Genomic DNA, 20,062 nt, shown 5'->3' with positions numbered 1-20,062 from the left:
CTACGTTTTAGTCACCTCCAACTTAAACTCTTTTTATTTTTCTAGATTTTGATGGATAGGACAGAGCTGGACATTGTAAGTAGTATCAATATTAATTGAAGAGGAGGAAGGGAAGACAGAAGGGAAAGAGAGAGGAGAGGAAGAATTACTAGGCAGAAGACAATGAGATACTTACTGAGATCTAAGCAATCCAGTTCAGGAGAGGCTTTAAAATATACTGGAGGAAACACATCACTAATGCTCAGGGAATCTCCTGTATTCTAACCAACCATCATCCTGAAGCATCCTCTCCTGAAGGCAGTTCAGGAGGCACTGTGCTTTAGTGGAAACAGCAGGGGCTTTGGAGTCTGACAGACTGATATTGAAGCTCTACACCTACTACTTCAGTGTATACATTTGAGTAACACACATACACACACACACACACACACACACACACAAAACCACTGGCTCTGAGGCCATTTCTCAATCTCTAAAATCAGTTTTAACAATGCCTATCTACACTAACGAGGTTAGAGTAAGATTAAATGTCATAAGGAATGTGAGGCACTGAGCACAGCACCTGGGGCTTTATGGAGACCCCTGAAGTGCCAATGTGCTTCCCTGAAAACCTGCTTTCCCTAAGGACCCTTAATACAGGATCCCACAACACATTCCAGCAGATCAGAAGTTCAAAGGTACTTCATTCAAGTGCTATTCACAAGGCCTCTAAGAGTCCTGGGTAAGACCAGTAACTAGAGCGCTGACTGCACGCAGTAAATTGACACGTGTTTTAACCTGCCAGAACCTGGTACCTGAGCAAGCTACCTCTTTTCCTCCAGCACTTCATTAAGTTGGTAAGTTTCAGCTTGGCATAAACCTTTGTATGTTAAGTCTATTCTGCAATCTCCTGAGTAAATTTATAACTGTACTATTTTAAACGATGATTTTGGTACCTAATATTGTGGTCTCTCTTCAGAGTTTCAGATTCCAAAAAGCTTTACATTTTAGTTTATTTCCATTTTCCTACCTTTTGTTTCTATTTTCTGGTTATTTTCTTAAAGACTCACTCAATTTCATTTTAAATTAAGAGTAAAATGTACTGGTCATAATCTAAAACTACATTTTTTTATTTCAAACTATTAAAGTAAAACGTAGCCTTTTACTTTAATAGTATTTCACAGAACCTATTCTTCTATAGATAAGCTTATCGCAGTTTTAAAGGTGCTAACAATTATACAATCACAGCTTAGACTTCACTGATTTATAATGACAACAAAAAGTATGATTTATGTTCTGCAGAACACACTAGTTAAAAGCAGAATAGAAGATTATTTGGGAGGAAAATGTATGCTACTTAATGTCATCTTTAAAATATCTTGTGGCATCACTAAAAAGAAGAAAAAAATTGCCAACATGATTTCAGCCAGGGAAAACAACAGTCTTTTATTATCCTATGTTTTCTGTTCGTCATGCTGCCTACTGTAGTATGAATCATGGTGAATCATCGCATTGCATCTGGTTATTTAAAGAAGTTAAATCAACAAAGACACAAGTAGAAAAAGAAATATGGGAGCTAGTACTCTATTAACACTTAAATAATCTAACCTTGTTTGTACAATGTATAGATAAAAGGATATTATTTAAAGATGAAATAGGCCAGAAAACAGTGTATACTTATGTCTAAACTGAATACAACAGAAAATATTTTTTGCAAAGATATCCAACTGGCATATTTAGAAGAGTTAGGTTGGCCACTTTAAAAAGAAAAAACAATAGGCAACACATTCTAAAGATTATCCTGTATATCCAATGATCTAGATAGCCAAGGTAGATGAGAATCTACTAAGACTTTCAACATACTCCATGGAATGGATCCATCTGACTGGTGCAGAAATAAAACAAGGGGCTCTTTTTATGGCTCAGAAATGCTCCTACTGTTTTATGTGTGCAACTACATGATCTGGTTATTAGGTGCTTTGGGAGAGTGAGCAAAAGCTTTCCTCCCACCTTTTTTAAAGGTTCTATCTATCTATCTATCTTAGAGAGAGAGGAAGAGAGGGAGAAAGAGGAGAGAAATATGGATATGAGAGAGAAACATCAAATGGTTCCCTCTCAAGCGCACTGCGACCAGATATCAAACCTGCAACACAGGCCTGTGCCCAGAAAGGGAATTCAACCGGTGACCCTTTGCTTTGCAGGATGATGCCCAAACAACTGAACCACACCAGTCAAGGCACAAAAGCTTTCTTGAATGAATTAAATTCAACGTGGCTTATTTTTATCACCCTTCTGCTGAGGCAGAAAGTTGCTGTTGTATATTTAATAACACATGTAAATGTGATTATGTTTTGGCTAAATCAAGAAACTGAAAAAGGAAAAAAAGGGCTTAGTAAAAATGAGTCAACATGAGGGCAAGGCTACATTCTGCTCTATTACAACCCAAAATTAAAAGTATTTAAAAAATAATTTTAATGTGTTGCCCAAGAAGCAACACTCATAGAATAATGCATGTAGTACTATCTTGTCATGGACACAGGGTTTTATCCTAAACATAACATATACAGAAAAAATGCACAATACAATAGACCATTACTCTTATAGGAAAGTAGAACAAATAATGTCACTAAAATATTTCAATTAATGTAATGAAGCATATAAAATGCTTATCTTTTTAAAATTTTAAAAGAGTTTGGGTGAAGTACTTAGAATAGGGAAGAAAATGATCACAAAGGGAAGCTATATGAATAACAACAAATTGTGAAGTCAGGGAATTAGCAAAAGAACGGAAAGAATAATCCTGAAGAATACAAAAGGGACAATGTGCTTAAGAAAATAATTAAGTGACATTATGTAATAAAATATGAGTTCTAAGAGAAATGGGGAGGAAAAAAATAGTTTGGAGAGACAAACACTGAAACTGTAGAGACAGACAGATCTTATTACAGACCCAATTGTCTCAAATTCTTTTTTGAAACTAGGTGTGTAATATCAATAAATGAACTAAAATTTTTAATATGGTTATAATCAGAATCCTTTCAAAAATAAAATGGGGATTGATACTAAATATATTTTTAGGAGACTGTACCCAATGGGTGACCAATCTCATCAATTTTCCTCTATCAATTTGAGCAAGCACAGTAATGTACTTCTAAGAGGACGCTTTTGGGCTTAAGTCCTTGTCATACAAAAAGGCAGTTCCAGAAATGCCAGTACAGGTCAAACCATTGGAAATGAAGCATGATTCAGAATTGCTGGATTTCAGATGGGCTGCTTTGGATTCTCAGGTTGGGTGCAGGGCCAGGTACCTTGTATGCCCATCCTTCACTATCTAAAGCCAGTTCAGAGTTGGAATGGGTGACAATTAAAACCAAGGCTGGAGACAGATGGGCTGGGCAAGAGAAACATGCAATTTATACAACATCTTTTTAATTTTACCAATTGATAAATTAATTTCATATTTCTCAAAAAGAAAACAAAGCGTTAGGTGAGTCTTAATCACTTGTAATTGTATAAAAGAACCGAAGGGACACTTGAAATATGAAGCCACAAACCTAATAGCACAGAGCACAGGCTTCCATGGCACCATCAACTTGGAACACTATCCTTCCTTCTAAAATAAAGTGATTGACACTAATGAATTATCAGAGCTAATAAAGAAACAGTCTGATCAAATCAGCATTGTCGGTTTTTCAAACAGGAGGAAATACTGCCAACAACCATTTTACATTTAGTGAGACAATTGGACAGTGGCAACAAGCCACAATGTTTGAAATTACGTTTCTTGCTGATTCTGGCTTGCACCAAATAAATGTGTATGCGGCCAGATCAAATGAAAATGACTTTTTCTTTATTTGGTCATTTGTAGTTTTATAGTACTGCAAAGAATGAACAATTAAGAGTCTGGCAAAGAAAAATAGCAGATATTAAACAAAAAATATACAAATTGTACAGTCATTAATGATTTTGAAATACTGTCCTTTACATTTAAAAAAATGGTTAAAGTGAGAAACAGTAAACTTAGTAAGATTATTAACAGTTCATTCTTTAGTGTAATTCTGGTTTGATTGTGTGGTGGTATTTTTTTCTTCATATCTCCTTTTGCCCCTGCAAGCTAGCACTTATTGCCTTATATGTAAATTTTTTGGATATAACTTTTTTCACATATATATATCTGAAGCATATCAGTTTTTTTATCAGTCACCATTTATACTACATCTCCATGCACGACATATAAATATTCATTCTCTAACTATTATGTGTTTGGCATTGACCAAATATTAAAAGCCAAGGTCACTCAGTCAAAATGAGCTCTCAAGAACCATCAAATAAATCAACTCAAACAAATTATTCACTGAGAAATTATCCTTCTTTCTGGTGGTTGTGGGAACAGTAGAGAATGGTCTGCTGCTACCATAAAATAGTGTAATAAATAAACAAGATGGCCGGTTGTCAAGGGGTAAAAATTACACCATTGAAAATGCAATTGGGTTTCAGAGACCTTCATACTTAAACTCTTTGCAGGAAGGAGAAAGAGTATTTTATAGTTCATCCCTAAAGTTCACATTTTTTAAACCATAATTGAGAAGGAAAGATTAATCACTACTTTTGTAACAGAATTTAAAAAATATATATCAACAATTTAAGCTTGTATTCAGCAGTAAAATTATATGTTTCATTTAGCTGCAGAATTCTGTTTAGCTAATAAAATCATTTAGCATGGTAGCTAAAATTAAAACTGAAATATTTATTTAGTTGTTGTTAAGTGGTGTCCATTATTTACACATTAGCATATTCAAGTATTCTATTTTAGAAATAAGGTTATAATCAAAGTAGTCAAAATAGACAAGGTACACCAAATTGCCTACAATTTAACAAACATTTGAACAATCTTTACTATGTACAGAGCAAATACGTTTTAGTCATGATTATTAAAATACAAAAATGTATGGCTTAACGGTGACATATTATATCCCTTTGATCAAATATTTGTACCCAGGTCATGGTAAAGTAAATGTTTTGCTTATTTTTTGTTGAATTTTGTTTTGTTTTGCCTTGTTTTTTTCTAATATCAGATACATCTCAAGTCTGGCTATATGGTTTCTGAGTGAAAGTGACAGGGAGACCCAAGGAGTTTCATATCAATAGAAAGAAAACTCAAAAATAACTAAAAATCAAGGAAAAATGTCTTCACCCAAACTGGAGCAGTCTGATGCAACAGCAAGGGGCTAAAATGCTCCCGGCTCGTCCACTGAGAACCTTTGGATTTTAGGAAGAGGTTCACATAGATTTAATGGTATCTGGCCTACAGTGAAAATCTTTGTAGCAAACTTTTTGTACATATGACATTTTCTGGGGAGAGAGAACCTACTTTTCTTCTGATTTTGAAAGGGATCTCTACCTAAAAAATAAGAGTAATATAATTCTAATGATCACCCATTAGGATATCATGTGACCTTCAAGAAGTAGACTGTGTTACTTGAGATGCATATAGAAGTTATAATGCTAAAATATTGTGTTTATTTATGGATTTAAAAAAATAAACTCAACTGTTTAAACTATAATAGGACTTGGCATTTAAAATTCCAGTAATATTGATAGTTCTGTTTTTGCTGATTTTATTTCTTTAAAATAATATCCTTTGTGTCATTATTACAAATGCAATATATGTTTGTTATCAAAAAAATCTGACTTAGACTTGACCCTTCCTGTACACGCTACAGATGACCCATGGACAGGGACGGGGGGTGGGGATTGTCTTTGGGAACAGTGGTTGGACGGGGCAGAGGAAAGCTATGGGGGTAAAATGTGGACAACTGTAACTGAACAACAATAAAAAAATAAAAAGAGAAAAAAATTTGACTTAGAAAAGCAATTTCTAAATCATTTATAATTCTATCATGCATTGTTAGTATTTCACAGTATATTTTTGAGGTTCCTTCCTATGAATGACAGTTATTCCCTTATAGATGAATAAATCTTTATGTTATAAAATAATGATCTCCTTTTGTTCTCTGAAAGTTTTAAGTATTATACACAGTGCCAACTGAATTTTCTTAAGTATAAAAATTAGAACATTCTACAGAGGTAAAATAGATGCTTAAAAGAAATCCTTGCAGAAAAGATAGCCCTAACATTCACAGAATATTTTGTCCTTTATTTATACCAGCTCTGTTCTTTTGCAAAATGTCATATACTTGGTGACTCAGGGTCTAAGCCCAAAATATTCTAAAAATAGTGAATTAGAAGTGGAGGTCAGAGTGATTGCTACAGGAGTCACACTGACAACAGTGAAATAGAAGCTTGACAAAAGTAGAAAAGAAGAAAACTAGATAGAAACTGACAAATGTAATAAAGCAGAACAATGAGGCCATTTAGTGTGGAAGCAAACAGCTCTACACAACAGCTCAATTGTTCCTGAGGTACACAGTTTTACAGCCACTATAATAAAAGTCATGAGAACAATTGAGGTGGTGGGGGAGGGGGTGTAGCATTCTCTTGGTTAAGAAGCAACCAAGGTAGTAAAAAAAAAAACTTTTAAACTTTCAAGTACTGAAAATGCTTGGCTCTTTAGAATGGTCTACTTACTTTCCAAGGATTCCTATAGTCAGAATATCAGCTTTTGCACTGAGAAGTGAACTACAAATGACTCATTAAAGACCTGATAATAAAGTGCATGACTCAAAGAGAAGGAGGGTTCATTCTTTAATTACAATACTGATCTTTGTATTTGTTTAATAAAGACAAATTAGAAGCCTAACTGAAAGATTTATATGTAGATAATGTGGAAATGAAGATAATTATTAGGGTGATGTCAGAATTCTGCTGAAAGAGATATATTCAAATGTGAAGAAACTGAAATACAAACTATGAAAATAATCTTGTCATCTTTAATCTAGGATGAACCAACACTTCAGTGAAATGGGATGAAGCCCATACCTTATAGGAACCAAACCCCAAGAAGAAACTTCTGGGCAAGTCTTGTTTGAACTGACTAAATATTAGGTACAAGTGTTTAAAAAAAAATCCCTGAATTGTATTTTTCCATATGGAACATATAAATAATAATTAAAGCTTGAAATTATAAATCTCTTTGATAAAAGATGGTAGGTAGAACATTCTTTAAAACTTACATGTTGCCTTATGCTTATAAGTACACCTCATTCCTGTTGACATGGTAGGCAAAATTCTACTAATCCCTTCTCATGATAATTCTCTGTAGAGAGGGAGGCTCTGCATTACCATAGTTAGCATACTACATAATTGTATCCAATTCGTGTTGAAATTTAGTTGAACAATTTTTCATTTTCTAAAATTACTATAATTTAAATAAAAATTACCTTTAAGGTTGTTTTGAACTTCTAAAGCTATATCGAGAGCATTAAAGGGCAGAACTGGTTCATTGGCAATTTGTAAAATCACTTCTCCTGAGAGCTGAAAGAAAAAAAGAAAGGAAATACTAGCATTCAGTATTAAGGGTTTTTTTTTTTTTCATTATTCTATACACTCATACATCCAGAGTAGCAAAAACACAGAGTAGAAATTGTACTTTTATAAAATCTTTTTCTTTTAAACCTCTTTCTTATTTTTTCTAAAAAGAAAAAAGAAAAAAAACTCAGTATCTATTTTATGTCTCAAGCTAGAATAAATATATATTTTTCATTTTTTGACCTAAATATTAAGAAAATGCTTCCCTATTTGGAGTTGTATTTAAACTTTTAAACAATTCCTTATAAAACAGTTCAAAATGTCACATGATAAAATGAACAATACAGAGAAACTGAAAATCAATATCTGGCTATTGAACTAAGTAAAACTTCAGACAAAATTAATTATCAATTGATTTCATTTAAAATATAATTCAGTCTACAAAATTCTTTCAAAATCTTAGGCACTCTTTTCCTTTATGTATTTCCTGTATTACTAATTACTTTTTAAAAATTTATCAAAACTAATAATATTTATACATCTTTAAGGTCAATGTTTAAATTAAATTAAAAAAAATATAAAATTCTAAATGGCATCCCCAAAACTCATGCCTGGACAATTGTGCTTGAAAATCAACATATACACTGCAGCTGAACTAGCATCTACTTAATAGACTGAAGAGATCATATGTACTCATACATTTCAAAGTACTTCGGACTGGTGGTAAATGGTGTTGTTAGTTTCCCTCTCTCTCTTAACTTACCGATATTTAATATTTATCAGGGATATATAAATGTCCCTACATATCCTAGAGTCCTAAAGCTAGCACACAGTGAAATGTGACTGGGTTGATGTTACTAATAAATTATGAAATCTTATTAGTGAATGAAAACATTCTTATGAAACTACACAAGGGAAATTAGCACACTAATTTGAGACAGTACAGAACACATAAGAGATATAAATTACAAAGAAAATATGATGTTAAATATTCAAATCCACATATTCAACAAGGGTCAAAGTCCATTTAATATTTAAACATTATATTTTCTAATAATTGACACTTTATATTATAATAAAAATGCAATTCAGTTTGATCTTCTATATGCTTGGAGAAACACATTTCTTAGAGATAAAGAGGAAAAGAAAAATTTTGACATCCCTTTATTTCTTTGATATATTTTTCTCCCAAATGTAGCAACCACTTCTTCCCCAGTGCCCCAGGCACCTTTGCAGTTTTATCACCAGCATAGCAATCACAAAAATCTTGGAAAGTACCTACCCTGATTATGCTGCTTTTTCAGAAAAAAGCATTATCTGCAGTAGACTGATATGAATCCTGTTTCCTTTCCATCCCACCCTATCCAAATCATTCAAGGAACACTGACATTTGGAAATAAATTATTTGCAAAGAAGAAATTTTTAAAGATTAGGAAGCATTATCATTTACTTTTCCAATTTGCACTGGATAATAGAAACTACAAAACAAACATGTTTTGTTTATACTTTTAGAATCTGGAAACCACACATTACAAAATATTAAAATGAAAGAACGGGGAGGAAGGAGAAAGGCAACTTCCCTGCGTCCTGCTGGAGACAGTTGTTTTGTTTTCCTTTCTTAAGAGTCATTTGGCAACTCAAGCAAGTAGAATATAAGCCAGTCACCTTCCTATTTCTTTCAGAAAGAACCTGGCAACAAATGCTAGATTTTTAAGTCACCTGGTCCATGATAGACTGCTTAGACTAAATTGGCTTTATTTGTAGTTGCACAAACAAGAGGGAGATTTGTGTATGCCTTGACTTTTAAGTGAGAAGAGATGAGAAATACTGTACACACTTCTCATCTTCTTTGGAATTCAACCTTATTCAGTCATGCCAAACCAACCTTCCCTTATATTTATATAAAGCTCCATTCTTTTCAAAGTGCTTTATACCTAAATATCTCATTTCATTATTTTGACCAGCCTAGAGGCGGTTAGTGGGGGATTTAATCCCGTGTTAAAGACATTGAGTATAAGCATTGCTGGGTTCCAGTATGATGGCAACATAGGAAGCTGTTTAACTCTCCTCCTCTTTTGAACACAATGAACCTACAGCTACACATGAAATAACTTCCCCTGAAAAAATATAGGTACTACTTGAGTGATTCCTAGACTAAAGAGGGAAAAAAAAACACATAAAAATGGATAAGAAAGTCTGAGACATACTCAAGCCATAAAACTCACTGCATTACAGGAACATACAACCAGGCATAAGCTCATAACTTCTAGCTTTCCCGGGGAAGAGAAGGATATGAATCCAACATTAGTGCCCTAATTTTAAGATTTTTATTTGAGGGATAGAACCCCAAATCTCTAGCCCTAAAGACCAGTGGGATTTGTGTCCATAACAGTTCCTAAACATCTTGAGAGGACTAGCTATGGCTCTTTTACCATAGTGGAAGCTTTGCACTTTACCAGTGCAAAGACAGCAGGTAAAACAAACAAACAAACAAAACAACAACAACAACAAAACAAACAAAGACCATCTCCCAGTCTTCCCCTGAACAAGGACTTTTGGCACATCTTAAAATCCATAGCATGAGGGTCAATTTTCTAATTTAACACACATCTATAGGCCAACTAAAATCCTCTTTGGAGACTGGTAAGAGCCATCTTTGTGTGCTCCTTCTGCTCTCCTCTAAGTCACTCGTGTCTCACTGAAAAAAATTATGCACATGTCTGGTGCCTGGCTTTTGTGGTTAATACCCAAGGGATTCATCCCTTGATCACTTGGCTATGGTAGTCAGTGTGGCTTGCATTCACAGGTCCCACAGAATGTGGCAAATGAACAAACAAAAAACTCCCTTCTTAACTGGCTATCTCTCCAGGGCTCAGTACAGAGGTAGCAAAGTGAAATGTGCATCTCCTTGCTTTTTTTTTCTGAAAGAAATTTATTACATGCTTCAAAATTTGCTGCCTAGGCATTTGACTTCCAGTAAGCCTGCATCTAAGTGCTGACTGAGTCCTACCTTTGGAACACTGACAGATCTTGGCACACCCTCAACTTGTAAGAGCCACCAAAAATGAAGATTTCACCTTGGACAAAAATCAAAAATATTTGAAAACAAACCAAGCACTAGGACCAGACTGAATGGTAAGGTTCATTTCCTACAGGGAACCATTTCATCAAGAATAGGAGAGATAGCTACTTTATCTCATATATGGAAGCAAACACAGATAGTCAAGGAAAATGAAGAAACAAAGAAATATGCTTTAACCAAAGAAAAAGATAAAACCCCAGAAACAGAGTTTAATAAAAAGAAGACAAGTGACTTACCTGATCAAGAGTTCAAACTAATGTTCATAATTTTGTTTACCAAGATCAGGAGAACAATGCATAAATATAGTGATAATTTCAAAAGAGAAGTAGAAAATATAGAAACCACAGAGCTGAAGAATACAATAATTGAACTTAAAAATTAAATAGAGGGATTTAATAACAGATGAGATTAACTAGAATAAAGGATTGGCAAACTAAAATACAGGGCAGTGGATTCATCCAATCAGAAAAGCAAAAAGAGTGAAAAAAGAGTAAAGATAGCTTAAGGACATAAGGGATACCATCAAATGGATCAACATGAGTGTTATAGGGGACCCAGATGGAGAAAAGAAAGAGAAAGGGGCAGAAAGCTTATTCAAAGAATAATATTTGAACATTTCCAAACTTGGGGAGAGAAACAAACATCCAGAACTAGGAATCCTACACAGTTTCCCCCCCCCCCAAAAGGATAAATCAAAAGAGACCGACACCAAGACACATTATAATTAAATTGTCAAAAGTTAAAGACAAGAAGAACATCTTAAAACAGCAGGGGGACAACAATTTGTTACATACAGCAAACCTCCATAAGACAATCAGCAAATTTATCAACAGGAACTTTGTAAGTCAGGAAAGCCTGGAATGGTATATTTAAAGTGCTAAAAAAAATGCCAATCAAGAATATGCTACCCAGCAGAATTGTCCTTTACTATTGAAAGACAGAGTTCTCCAACAAGTAAAAGCTGAGAAACTTTAGTACCACTCGTCTAACTTTACAAAAAATGGTAGAGGAAATTTTTCAAGCTGAAACAAAAGGACACTAATTAGGAAGAGAATAATATATGAAATTATAAATTTTACTGGTTAAGATAAGTATAGAGTTAAGTCTAGAATCTTCTAATTTCTGATGGTGGTGAATAAATCTCTTGTAAATATGGTGTAAAGGCTAAATAACAAAGATGTTACGATTACTATAAACATTAATTTTTCATGACTATACAAGGTTAAAGATGCAAATTGGGATGTCAAAACATAAAATGTGCAAGAAGCGAGAGGGTTAAAATGTAGAGCTTTAGTGTGCATTTGAACTAAAGTGTTTTTAAGCTTCAGACAGACTGCTATAAATATAAGATATTTTTATAAAAACCTCATGGTATTCACAAACCTATGGAAGATACACAGAAATAAAGAGGAATAACTCTAAGTGTACCACTACAGAAAATTACCAAATTACAAAGGAAGAGAACAAGAGAAGAATAAAGGCACAAAGGAATTCCAAAACAGCCAGAAAACAATTAACCAATAGTAGGTCCAGAACTATCAGTAATTACCTTAAATATAAATGTACTAAATGCTGCAATAAAAATATATAGAATGGCTGGATGAATGAAAACACAGGAGTCAATTATATCCTGTCCACCAGAGACTTACTTCATCTTTATGGATAAAAACAGACTGAAAGTCAAAGGATGAAAAAAGATATTATGTAGATGAAAACTCAAAGAAAGGGCAGGTACCTATATTTATATAAGACATAGACATAATAGACAAAGAAGATCATTATATAATGATAAATGGATCAATCCAACAAGAAGATATAGCATTTATAAATGTTATGATCAAACAAAGGAACATCTAAGGATGTACAGTAAATATTCAGACCTAAAGTGAGGAAAATAGCAATGCCATAATAGTGTCCCACTTTCAACAATGAGTAGATCATCCAGACAGAAAATCCACTGAAAACCATTGGACTTAAATCAGAAGTTAGACCAGTTGGACTTAGACATTTACAGAACATAAGAACAGCAGACGAATAAACATTCTTCTCAAGTGCACATAGAATATTCTCCAGGATAGCTCATATGTTAAGTCACACAATAAAAATCTTAATTTAAGAATCTTCTTAAATCTCCCACATATCCAGCATCTTTTCTGACCACAATGGTTTCAATAAAAATTAGTAACAAGAAGAATTAAGCACTCCACAAATATCTTGAGATTTGGAGTGGTGAAATTTTCATTGGCTCAGGTAGCTCAGGTCTATGACACTGATAAATGTGTGATCCTTGACAGCAAGAGCTGTGTGGGGTCCTGAGTGGCTTCAAGGGCTACTAAGGTCCTCAGAGGCAAGGGACCAGGGTGGCTGTGGTGGTAGCTAGAGCTCATGGTGTGCACATGGCTGTGGAGACAGCTGCAGGTGTCGGTGTGATGGCAGGGGCTGGCAGCAGGCACACACTGCAAGGTCCTCTGCCACTGGCAGGGGCTGGGATCTAGACTTTTGGTGTTCACTTGCCTGGTGGCAGGGACTTGTTGCAGGCCCATGCACTTCATGAGGCCCAGTAACAGGAGTCAGTGCTAGCAATGAGCAGGTTTGCACTACAGGCCCTATCTGCAGGCACGTGCAGCAATATAGGTCTGTGACAGGGCTCAGGATTGTTCACAAACAGCTGTGGGGCCCTCAACTGCCAGTGTGTACTCATGTGGCTGCAGGGGCTGGCCCTGGGCACACACACAGCTGTAGAGGCTGGTGATGGGAGACAGGGCCAGCTGTGTGATATGTACCTGCCTCCAGTCCTGAATCCTGTCACCAGCCTCTGCTGTTGCGTGTTGTATTTAAATGTTTTCAGAAATTTAATAAAAGAAAATACGCAAATATATTTTTCTTATACTCTGTACATCATAATCCGTTGCCTTGCTGCCTTGTAGAGAGATATTTTTATAATTTCTAACTTTGTCCTTTACTAGTCTAGAAAGAAAAAAAAAGATATTTATGTATTAAACTGTGAATACTACAGTACGGTTATTGTTTCCCCTAAATTATTGTATTTCATTGGCCAGTATGTTGACTGTATCTGCCTTAAAGACTTTGAATGAATTTATTAGTTAATGCATGAGCAATGCAGTTAGACATATATAGATTTACTAAAGCAATACCAATGCCATTGTCCTATAATGTAATTTCTTTTTAGTTACAGGCAGAAACACTCTGCAAAGATGTGAAGGGTTTTTCCTATTTTATAGTTCAAAATAAAGTAACCATAGTTTATAACTAAAACCTAAGCTGTAAGTTAAACTCTCATAGTGGGATTGTTTTTATATCTTCAGTTGGACTTTAAATGTAATATATACCCACTAGAAGGTAGTACTGTGAGATAATCATAGCACCTGTTTATAGGTTGGTGTGAGAAAGAAATTGAGAGAGGCTAGGTTGCTATGGCATGGTGTGACATAATATGACAGGTAGTAGGTGAATCGTGAACCCATCTCAGTAGCATCTATTGAACCTTTATTATGTGATCATCACTGTGCTATGGGGAGAAAAGAAAAAATTGTAGGACAGTTTCTTTTTTTGGAATTACTTCCCTGATAGAGACAAGTCATACCAATTTTACACAACCGGAAAAAAGAAATTAACAGTAGAAAATTAGTAGACATGAATCTTTTGTTTCCTAGGAAGCACGACTTTTAAATTTCATATTAAACATACCATGAGATTATACCACATGTATATATTTTGGATTTAAGAATCTAGAGCGTAAAAGGGGAAAGATATTCCAGATGAGGATAATAAAATGGGCTAAAACCTTGGGTTAGAGAGAAGTATAGATGTCTTAAAGAAACATGAATAAACCAGTGTAACTAAAGTGGAGTTCTTCCAGTTGGGAGTTTGTACTTGGTCTGTGGGGCAGGGAGTCAGAGAACCCTAAAACTCAACCAAAGCATATGGATGAGTCAGTGATCTGTAGGGAGCCCCTCCTGCTTCCCTTAACTTTCAGAGCGGAGGGATTATCTGATAAACTACAGTCTGATGAGAACCTGATTTTGCAGGTGTATGGAGCCCTTCAGGCTACTATGTTCATCCTGAAGTGACCTGACTCTGATTTATGTCACTTTGCAATAAAAAACAAAACGAACAAACAAAAAACCTCCCACTTTAGCAACAAATGCCTTGTTGATAACAAACCTTAGGGAAGCCAGCCTTGGGCAAGGGGACTCAGGGATCTTGGGGACGAGCCGAGCAAGGGCACCCTCCCAGACTTCAGGACTGCTTTCCAAAGCTGTGACGTCAACAAAGGAGAGGAAGCAAGGATGTGCTCCTGACACACCCAGCCTATTTTCCCAGCAAAAATGAGGAATTAAATGATGCTGCACAAAATTACTGCACAACACTAGTTAAAATCTAGTATTAAGATAATTCTCATTATCTTTCCTCTGGAATAATCCATAAACTGCCCAAATGATCTAACGGTCTGAGTCCAACCCATTTTTTCATACTTTAGTCAAACTACAGCATATTTTCTTATTTAAAATAAATTTATTTTGCACCCCCTCCCCCAAGGCAGACTAGTCCATGCAAGGCTTTTCTCATAAGCAGAGACAGGTATTGGCTATAATTATTGATAGTTATATGCTACAGGGCAATATAAGAAGGATACGGGGTCCTAATAAACCTTTGGGGAACAGGAAAACTTCCTTGAGTCAATTCCTTCTCTGAGGAAGGTACTATGTAGGCTGCATATGATGCAGGAAATAATCAGAAGCAAATTTGGAGCCAAGCACATGCTCTTACGTTGGTTTACACAAGGTTGCTTAGTTTGATTTCACATATCTTTAGACATCAAATATTTAAAATATTGAAAATGTATTTTATTGTTTATCTTATATCTATTTCATGAAAGTTTCTTCTAAAGGAAAATTTGTGTCTTTGTGTGGACAGAGCTAGCTGCTCTCCCCCTACCTTCTTACTACAACAGAAATGACGTTCTCTGTCATTGCAAATACCACAATAGGTCTGGTGTGGCAAAGAGGGTAGGGTTATTTTTAAAAGGGTAATTGTACATTTATTAAATAATGCACTTGGTAAATTATCCACATTTTTTAATCGTAGAAAGAAATATTAGAAAATTGGTTTAGTGAAGTTTATAATAATGCTAAAGAAACATACATCAAATACATATAATGCAAGAAGACAGAAGAAACGAATGATTTTCTATTTATAGCTTATTTTCAGAGATTGGATTTTCAGAGCATAACACCGGATGGATGTCTGTACACAGAAAAATAATGTGGTTTTAGTTTGCTTTTCAAAATCTTGATAAAACAGTGCTTTAGTAAAGGATAAAGATGACATTTCTTTCTACCACCCGCTCATGAAAAAAGGATATATTAGTAAAAATGAATTCAATTGCATAAGAAATTATGTATTTAATAGATCAATATTATCATTTAGTATAAACTATAAATGTAATCATTTCCTTCTGTATATCTTAGATGAAAAACTAACAAAAATAAATTAAACCTCTGTTTTACTATAGATTTAGATAATGGGTAAAATACATAAATACATAAATAAATAAATAAATAAAATTGCACAAAGCACACCGCCTAGCTCTAGAATTTCCATGATTTCTCTTCTGTTCTTCATATGTTGCTAAGTGATAGACAGGATTCTTAAAGCTCCTTGCTTTTCAGATTTGTCCTATATCATTCATGTAATAAATAAGGAAACTTTATTTTTTTTTCATTTCTTAATTGAAAAAAATAATTGCCAGGTAATATATCCTTGTGAAATATCTAATTTAAATATACATTTATAAGTAGCAAAACTAATCTCCAAGAGAGCATTTTACATAAATTAATGGAGAAACAGATAATGAAAGAAATCTTGGTTGTCTGATCAGACCACCTGCATTTGCAGATACAGGATAAAAGTTGAAATGACTTGCCTAATGTTACACAGCTGTCTAGAGGCAAAACTAGAACTGGTATTAAGATCTTAGAACTTCGAATACATTGTTTTTAATTCCACAAAATGCCAGAAGAAGTGTGTGTATATGTGTGTGTGTGTGTGTGATAAAAATATGGAGGAAGAATGGGAACTTCGGTAAATACACCATATACACAAAATGTACACAAGTGACTGTGGGCTATGAAATGTGCTCATTGTGTTACCATGGCACATCCATTACAATATACTAAAAATGATCTCCTGAGTCCATTTTTTTTCTAATTCCCCTAGAAGTTTACTATAAAGCACCAAAATCTCTCTTCTTGGTACACTCCCCTATCTAGTCATCCCAACTTCTGCCCTCATTCTAGGGATACCAATGTATCTGATAATACCAATGTATCCTTAGTTTCTCTGTACTCTTCGATAATTTTTTGATCTATTACATTCTGAAGGCAGTGTATTAAAACTTATATTGTGATGCTGAATGTATTGATTCCTTCTTATAATTTGATGATTTTTTATTTTGTATATATATTGGTTGGAGCCTACATATTCAAGATTGCTATATCTTCCTGGATGTTTATTCTGTTTATCCTCGTGAGATATCAGGGGTGCCCAACCTGCGGCCTGGGGCTGCATGCAGCCCAGGATGGCTGTGAATGTGGCCCAACACAAAATCATAAATTTACTTAAAACATTATGAAACTTCTTGTGATTACATGTCACAATGTATTTAATGTGTGGCCCAAGACAAGTCTTTTTCTTCCAGTGTAGCCCAGAGACACCAAAAGTTTGGACACCCCAACTAAGTTCGAGCTTTAAAATCTATTTTGCTTGATGTTAATAATCCTATATCAATTTTTCTTCCTTTACTATTTGGATGATATAACATTTTTTAAATCCTTTAACTTTCAGGTTTTCTCTCATAATGTTTTGTATAACTTGAAATTAGCACAACTGAATTTCTTAAAATTCAAAAAAAAAAAAAAAGCCTCCTGACACTTTCAACTGACTGAACCTACTTATTGTTACTAAAATTAAATATATACTTGCACTTATTTTATTACCTTAGTTTGCTTCCTTTTTCTCCTTTTGAAGTCCACCAGCTTGACTGAGTTTTCTTTGTTTTCTTTCCTAACTTTCTTTTTTTATTAAAAACCTGGTTTCCCATAGCACTCACAACAGTAGCCAGCATCCTAGGAGCCTATGATAAGCTGGTCTTTGAGTTCACTTTGAGCTGCTCTCCTTCACAGTCACCTTAACTTCCCACAACACTCCAAGATCTTTCTTGCCTTTAAGAATTTACATACAACTCATAGATTAAGAGAACAGACTGATGTTTGCCAGTGGGAAGGGGAGCTGGGGCACTAGGTGAAAAGGGAGAAGGGATTAAGAAGTGCAAACTGGTACTTGTGAAACAGTCACAGGGATGTAAAGTGCAGCATAAGGAGTATAGTTAATGATATTACGGTAACTATCTATGTATGGTGCCAGGTGGGTATTAGATACATTGGGGTGGGGGCACTTTGTAAAGCATATGATTGTCTAACCAGTACCAGATTGTCTAAGCTGTACATCTGAAACCAATATAAAATTATATTGAAAATAAATTGTAATGGAAGAAAACACAGAATTTGTGTATGATTTTCCCACTTAAACCCCCATGACTCTTTTGCAACTACCAATTTGTGATTCTTAATCCCTTCCTTTTCACTCATCCCCTATAAAATGCCTTCCCATCTGGCAACCACCTTCGTGTTCTCTGTATCTATGAGTTAGTTTCTGTTTTGTTTGTTCAGTTACTTTGTTTCTTAGATTGCACATAAATATGAAATCATATGGCATTTGCCTGTCATTTTAAAATGACATCATATAGTCATTTGTTAAATGTTTTCACTCCCCAACATTTTTTGATCAATTACCATCAGGTCCCAAAGACTTCAGGAAAAAAAAAAGCCATCTAATAAGAGTATTTGTGAGATCTCTAAAATAAATACTCATATGTTTTATATCGATAATTTTGGTAGTTATACATATATGTACCAATTAAAGATTGATCAGAGAAACAGCATGTAGTTTTGAAGACACTGTCAATGTATTAAGCATTTTAAACATCACCCAAAGAGAGTTTTTACATGATTAAACAGGATAGAATAGAATGGACCCTTGGGTAGTAATCACTGAAATTATAATCTAACTGGTCTCTGTTACTATCCCTGTATCCCCACAATCATTGACTTGGCCAAAAAGTCCATTTAGTTTCTGTAAAATAAAAGATATATTTTTTATTTTCACCAATAACTTTACTGATTTGGATATCTTGAGTATGTTGGCTATCTCTTGCATGGTAGAACATTGATTGGTCTCAATTAATATCTTGGTTTGATCACTATCAACTTTAAGAAGTCTATCCAACTGTGGAGTCTTGTCCAATGAGAAATCTCCAGCAGAAAACTTTGCACACAACTTTTGACACATTCCATCAGTCATAGCATCAGAGCACCTTCCCTATACACTGCACAAACCTTTTTTTGCATTTCCGCTGTGTTTTTATCTCTCTTGAAGCAATAAAGCATGAAAGGCCAAAAAGATTACATATTTTCTTCCATCTTCAGTATTAAATGGCTACACAAACTTTTACAAATTTTGATAAGTTTTTTTTAATGCATGTTGATAAGACAGCTGTCCCAATACAGTGTAATAAAATTGTTTTGAATGAAGACAATTAAGCATTACTAGAATCATCTTATGGAAAAACTGAATGGGCTTTTTGGCCAACAATACTACACTAGATCTTGGATCTTTTATTTCATTACGAGCGTTGTGAGAGTAACTTACATAATACTAAATAAGTTATCTACAAATACTTAAAGCATTATTGCTATTAATGGTAATGTGAAGAATATTGGGGAAAATTTGTTCCTTCTTAAATACTCATAATTACTTATAATGTGAATTAAGGAAGCAAATGTTGATTCTTTTGAAAGCTTGTTTTGATCAGAATGTCAAAGTTGTTTATGAAATCCTTTATTAGTTATTAAATAATATCATAAATACTTGATATCTGAAATTTTAAACTTTTCCTTAAAAAGCACTATATTGAGCCCATCAAATTACTTTAAATCTATTTTAGCAGCCAATCCCATATACACACTGTAATACTGTTTGCATTTCTGAGAAGTAGAAGATATTCTGAAGAATTAACGGGGTTAACTATTTCTAAATAACAAAATGTATGATCCGTAAAATAGACTGCCATGAATATTTTATTCTTTTCTATTAAACAGAAAGGATATGTACATTTAAAATAAATTGAATCCAAAATAATTGATGAAAATAAATGTTGGGTGGAAAAGTAAAAACTTGCAAAGCTACCTTACTCTAAATTATAGCTTTTAACTATTATTCATTTTAACAATTTAACATATCATTGAGATTACTTGTCTGTGAATATTAACCTAGTTATTATGACCTTGTAGAAAATGAATAAATTCCAATATTTATATAGGCAAATGAAACCGATATTTGATTTGTCATTTCATATGACAGGAGAAATAAAGTCATATATTAAGTTGTGTTTGCATTGTTTTCCTATTGAATTGTAACAACTATTATAGCATT

General features: G+C 34.1%; 1 protein-coding gene across 1 annotated transcript in view; it reads right to left on the bottom strand.

The window, feature by feature from the left end:
* Nucleotides 1-20,062, bottom strand: part of NAALADL2 (N-acetylated alpha-linked acidic dipeptidase like 2) — a 796,061-nt gene that overhangs the window by 4,427 nt on the left and 771,572 nt on the right. Inside the window, exon 12 of the mRNA XM_054575719.1 lies at nt 7,320-7,413. Within this exon, the coding sequence (XP_054431694.1) occupies nt 7,320-7,413 (94 nt within the window). The remainder of the gene's footprint in view (nt 1-7,319; nt 7,414-20,062) is intronic.

Source organism: Pteronotus mesoamericanus, unplaced genomic scaffold (assembly GCF_021234165.1).
Source record: "Pteronotus mesoamericanus isolate MK-2021 breed Mesoamerican mustached bat unplaced genomic scaffold, CSHL_Meso_final contig_116, whole genome shotgun sequence".
NCBI lineage: Eukaryota > Metazoa > Chordata > Mammalia > Chiroptera > Mormoopidae > Pteronotus > Pteronotus mesoamericanus.
The sequence above is the reverse complement of the archived record's forward strand: the minus strand, read 5'-3'. Positions and strand labels throughout refer to the sequence as shown.